The sequence below is a fragment of the Otolemur garnettii genome, unplaced genomic scaffold (assembly GCF_000181295.1).
Source record: "Otolemur garnettii isolate 467f Iridium unplaced genomic scaffold, OtoGar3 scaffold00077, whole genome shotgun sequence".
Lineage (NCBI taxonomy): Eukaryota > Metazoa > Chordata > Mammalia > Primates > Galagidae > Otolemur > Otolemur garnettii.
This window is the reverse complement of record NW_003852472.1, coordinates 3,693,942-3,699,563: the sequence shown is the minus strand read 5'-3', so window position 1 is coordinate 3,699,563 and position 5,622 is coordinate 3,693,942. Positions and strand designations below refer to the sequence as shown.

The 5,622-nt window shown below is 47.4% G+C and overlaps 1 protein-coding gene across 3 annotated transcripts in view; it reads right to left on the bottom strand.

The window, feature by feature from the left end:
- The window catches only part of RCC1L (RCC1 like), a 57,631-nt gene that overhangs the window by 4,598 nt on the left and 47,411 nt on the right, over positions 1-5,622 (bottom strand). For all 3 annotated transcript variants that reach the window (XM_003794206.3, XM_023515734.1, XM_023515735.1), the window contains one exon: positions 2,901-2,986. In XM_003794206.3, coding sequence (XP_003794254.1) covers positions 2,901-2,986 — 86 coding nt within the window. The remainder of the gene's footprint in view (positions 1-2,900; positions 2,987-5,622) is intronic.

Genomic DNA, 5,622 nt, shown 5'->3' with positions numbered 1-5,622 from the left:
AAATAAAGCTATACCTTTTTTTCTTTTCTGAAATACTTTCTAAATGATATGATATATCCCTCATCGAGGATTACTTAAAAAGTAAAAATCACCTGTAATTTTCTTTTTTTTAAGACAGAGTCTCACTGTGTTGCCTGGTAGAATGTGATGGGGTCAACGTAGCTCACAGCAACCTCAAACTCTTGGCTTGAGCAATCCTCTTGCCTCAGTCTCCTGAGTAGCTGTGACTACAGGCACCCACCACAACACTCAGCTATTTTTAGAGACAGGGTCTCCCTCTAGTTCAGGCTGGTCTCGAACTCCTGAGCTCCACCTGCCTCAGCTTCCCAGAGTGCTAGGATCACAGGCGTGACCCACCACACCCAGCCACCTGTAATTTTTTTAAAAGTGAGTAGAGCAGAAGAAACTGGACTCCACAGGTGGATCCAAGCCAGGCTACTGCCACAATCCTACCTTTTCTGCACCCAATCTTCCCACTCTCCAACCAAAAGGGGGTAAAGGGACAAGCCCACTCCTTTACACAAATACTTAGCGCTCACCAGTTGGGCAACGGGGAAGACAGTGTTTGGCATCACGTGCAGCCTTCACAGGGACAGGCTAGAGTGCCCTTTCCCTGATGGTACAAATGTGGGGAAGGACACTTGTTCATGAGGAGTCAGAGCAAGCAGGCTGGACAGGAGCCTTGAGTTGCCTCAGGCTCTAGCAGCCTCTGCTCCTGGCCCACACAGGCGCCACAGCAGGCGAAAGGGCCAGGTCAGACTTCAGACTGATCTACATTCTGATATGGAGAAGTGAGGGCAGGTGGAGAGGCCTTTCTCAGTGTTCATTCATCTAAAACCAAGCTGCTTTCCTGAGCTTCCCCACAAAAAGAAGTCCTTGTTAAAAGGAAAGGTGAAGAGAGAGCAGGAGCGATTACCAAGAAAACAAGTAGTGCATTTAAAGTATTGGTGCGCTGCCCACTGCCTGGTGCCTGACTGTCCCTTCCTCACAGACGACGACATTTTCAGGCTCTGGAACAGACTGACAAGCACCAAACACCTTGGGAACAACTCTACTGTACAAACATTTTTTCTCAACAAGTTTAAAGTCTCCATTTCAACTTGTTCTCGCAGCAGTTCTCAACCTGTGGGTTGTGACCCACAGGAACTGTATTAAAGGGTCGCAGCATTAGGAAGGTTGAGAACCACTGTCTTAGAGCCTCCACTGACAGGTTTTTTTTTCTTTTTCTTTTTTTTTTTTTTAGAGACAGAGTCTCACTTTATCACCCTCGTAGAGTGCTATGGTGTCACATCTCATAGCAACCTCCAACTCCTGGGCTGGGCTTAAGCTATTCTCTTGCCTCAGCCTCCCAAGCAGCTGGGACTACAGGTGCCCACCACAATGACTGGCTATTTCTTGTTGCAGTTTGGCCAGGGCCGGGTTTGAACCTGCCACCCTCGGTATATAGGGCCGGCGCCCTACCCACTGAGCCACAGGCACTGAGTCAAAAGCCTGCTGAGTCCACAGAGATCCAAGAGAGGCAGGATCAAAGGAGTCAAAGCCAGCTGAGTCCACAGAGATCCAGGAGAGGCAGCAGCCAAGGGGAGGACCAACACAGTCCCTAAACACCGAGTGCTTCAAGTCATATCGCAGTGGGTTCTTCACAAATAGAATCTTAATTTTTTTCAAATCAAGTATTTCTTTTGCATTTTTATAAGTGTTTTTATAAAATGCTTTTCATAAATTCTAAAGACATTATTAAAATCCTGCTTTCTAATAAAGTACTTATGCACACACCTTCACACATGCACACACATGCATGTACTCAAACGTGCACATGCACACATCGCTCTGCAGAGACTATCACTCGGACAAGAGGATAAGAAATGAGCACCTGTGCTGCATCTGGAACAACGGTAGGAGACATTTTTCATAATACATTTTTTGTACCATGAACAATGTTCTGTACTAAAAAAAAAAAAAACCCTCTTTTTTTTAGTACAACTTGAAGGACTACTAAATATTACTGAGACAAACTACAATTTAAAAAAGATTCTTTTTCCCCTTTAATTCTAAAATAAGCCTTTTTGTCTAATTGCACACTGCCCCCTAAGAAGACCCTTTATTTTTTCACTTGGTGGCTGTCGAGAGGCAATCTAAATATTAAACATCCTGCGTTGTAAAGCATTCCCTGACATGGGCCTCCATAAACAGCTCCTGGCTTGCTGACTTCTTCAAATACCTCACCCTTTGGAGCCTCTTGGAGCCTGGGCTTGCTGATACAACACTTGTGCCTTGGTTTTCCTGCTCCACCTCCCAGGGACAGTCTCTCATGGGGCTTTTTTTTTTTTTTTGAGACAGAGTTTCATTGTTGCCCTCGATAGAGTGCTATGGCATCACAGCTCACAGCAACCTCAAACTCTTAGGCTTAAGCGATTCTCTTGCCTCAGCCTCCCAAGTAGCTGGGACTACAGGCGCCTACCACAATGTCTAGCTATTTTTTTGTTGCAGTTGTCATTATTTTAGCTGGCCCTGGCTGGGTTCAGGCTGGTGGCAGCCTTGGTGTATATGGCTGATGCCCTACCCACTGAGCTATAGGCGCCACCTCTCATGAGACTTCTCACAGGAACAGACCTTTGAGTGAGCTATTACCTCTCACTCCACAGGCCCCAGGAGAACCTGTCTCACCACTGGAGTGAAGACAGAGAGCCCTGAGGGCCTGGTGCGGGATTTACTGCGCCACTGCCACCATCCAGGAGTCTCCCCATGTGCCATGGCAGTGTGTAGTGGCAGAACACACCACAGCAGGAGGGCGGCCATGACCCAGAAAGGGGAGCATGTTGTGTGACCCTGGTCCTAACATGATTGCATACTGAGCACTTACTGCGACATACCCTCAAGCCTGCCCAGGCCAGCCTTACCCTCCATGGGAAATACTGGTCTTCCAGGCGACCAATCCCCAGGCATCCTCGGATGTTCTTGCCCCACACAAACAGCTCTCCTTTGTCTGCAAAGAAAGGAAAATAGTGGCTTGGTTGAGGCTATGCAAAGAATAAGTTTCTGAGAAGAGGACGGGTCATGAGAACAGGTTGGGGCTCGGCACCTGTGGCTCAAGCAGCTAAGGTGCCAGCCACATACACCTAAGGTGGCGAGTTCGAAGCCTGGGCCCACCAAACAACAATGACGGCTGCAACCAAAAAATTGCCAGGCGTTGTGGCGGGCACCTTGGTCCCAGCTACTTGGGAGGGTGAGACAGTAGACTCGCTTGAGCCCAGGAGTTGAAGGTTGCTGTGAGCTGTGATGCCACGGCACTCTACCCAGGGGGACAGCTTGAGGCTCTGTCTCAAAAAAAAAGAGAACAGGTTGGCTGGAACCAGGTGCAAACAAAGTCCACTGTTAAACTACAATTTTTACCAGATATTAATGCTTTCTTTTGAAGGGAAAAGTATTTTAGATCCTGCCCCCATACCAAAACCACATCCAAGCCCAAGACTTGCACTGTGTCCCTCCACATGGGAGATGAGCTCATGCATGGAGCTGGAGGTGGAGGTGGAGGTGGAGGTGGCTCCTGCACACACCGCCTGTCACTCAGGCCCAGCCCCCACCACAGTCTGACCAAACTGCCCTCCACAAAGCCTTGCGCTTCCTATCTTGATAGTGAGAAGTAAAATGAATGGTTTGTCATTCCTTCTTTGGGTTCCACTTCTCAGGAACATTCAGTCAAATGACATCTAGTTCCTGAGAGCCTGTTTGTGCTGGCTCTATATCTGTGTTCTAGGAACAGACACAGGATGGTGACTAAATGGACATGGGTCCTGTCCTTCATGGGACTTGATTTAGTCAAAGAGCTAGAAATAAAAATGATTAACCAACAAATTCATGATTACAAATTGTTTAAAAAGTGTCATGAAGGAAAAAGACAGGGTGCTGTTATAAGAGGACAGCCCAGCAGGGAGAATCTAGACCAGGGCCCTGGAAGTGCTGCCTCAAGGAGGGTGCTGCTCAGGGCACTCTCAGAGCCCACCTCCGGACAGGACCCCAGCTACACAGCTCGGGCAATCCCCAGCACCGAGCCTCATTTCAATACTGGCGATCAGGCAAAAAGCTGGGTCACAGGAGGCAGAGGACACAACCTGAAGGCACCAGGACTACAACAACCTGAGCCGATGAAATAGGAATCCTGTTTCAAGCTGTCATAGCCTCTGTGGTTCTGGCCATCCTCCTTGCCCTCCACACTGACGTCGTACGTTCTTAACAGAACAATTTGATATGACTCTCAGATATGTTAGCTAACCATGGTTTAAACAAACCAGAACAAACCAAACTCTGATGCTCCTTCTACTGAGGGACTGTAACATCTATCTAGAGCAGTGGTTCTCAACCTTCCTAATGCCACGATGCATGTTCATTGTTACAAAGGGGTCACGACCCACAGGTTGAGAACCTGACCTAGAGGATGGCTGTTGGGCCATGGGGGAAATCTGGAGAAGGATTTCATTACAGTGTGACCTGAATTAGCTACATGGCATGATAGCAAACAGAGAAGAGTCTACTCTAGTCAAATGCTTCACACAGATTTCCAAACAGTTGACTTCACATGTAGGTTAAGCCTTAGAATATTCTGGAAAGTAAATATTTATTGTCCCCAGAATCAATCCATATGACTCTTACTTGCTAAATCAAAAAAATTCACGAGTCCTGGACTCATCTGGGAGGTAGCTGTGCTGGTGCAGCAGGGTAGGGAATTCTTCGTTCTTGCTGCCTCCACTTAGTGCATCAGTACTCTCAGAGGTGACAAAACTCCTACCACCACCACCCCGGCTCCAGCCAGCCAGTCTGAAGGCCCCCCAAAGTCTGGAACTCAAGACAGTAAGTGAACAGCAGGTAGGATGCTGATACAGAGGCAGGCGTCTGCAACAGTCCTCACGGAAGCATGAGGCCCGAGAACACAAACAAGAACAAGCCAAACTGACTGTCCCGGGCCATGTGTTTACAAAAGAATCACTTGCCGTTGGATAGAGAGATCTCCTAATTGTAAGGGAATAACTAGTTTACGTGAGAAGCACAAAATGAAATTAACTTAGTACAGTTTTACTATTCAAGTCAAATAAAAAGCAGCAAATGGAACTGATAGTAACTGTGGACTAAGAGATGTGATGAAGGAAAAGCACACATTCTAGAGGCCTGGAGAGTAACTGGATATTCTGTGGCTTTGTAATTTGGCAAGTCTTTAAGAAAACCTCCACCTCAGCCTTCCCTTTCATCATTTTCTCCCCCAGCACTTTGGAGAAATTGGTAGATTTACCTCCATAAAGCCATAGGACAGAGTTTGCCTCTTGCCATCCCATGTCCCTGGGTCAGATCACGGTTTTGGGAGTGGCCAGGGAATGGGATTAGGCCCCACACAATCATTTCCTTACTGCCCACCTGTCAATTCGCCAAACCTCTGCTGGTTTTCTCCAGTGCCCCGACATAGTCAAGGTCCCCTCCTCTTACTACCAGTGGGTGCTCTCCTGAGAATCTTCATTTTCACATTAACCTAACCACTGACCAAACGAACCAAAAACAAAACTCCAGGATGAGGAAAGGCCACACATTATATAACCTCAAGCCAAACAACTTCTAGATCAGCCACCCTCTTTA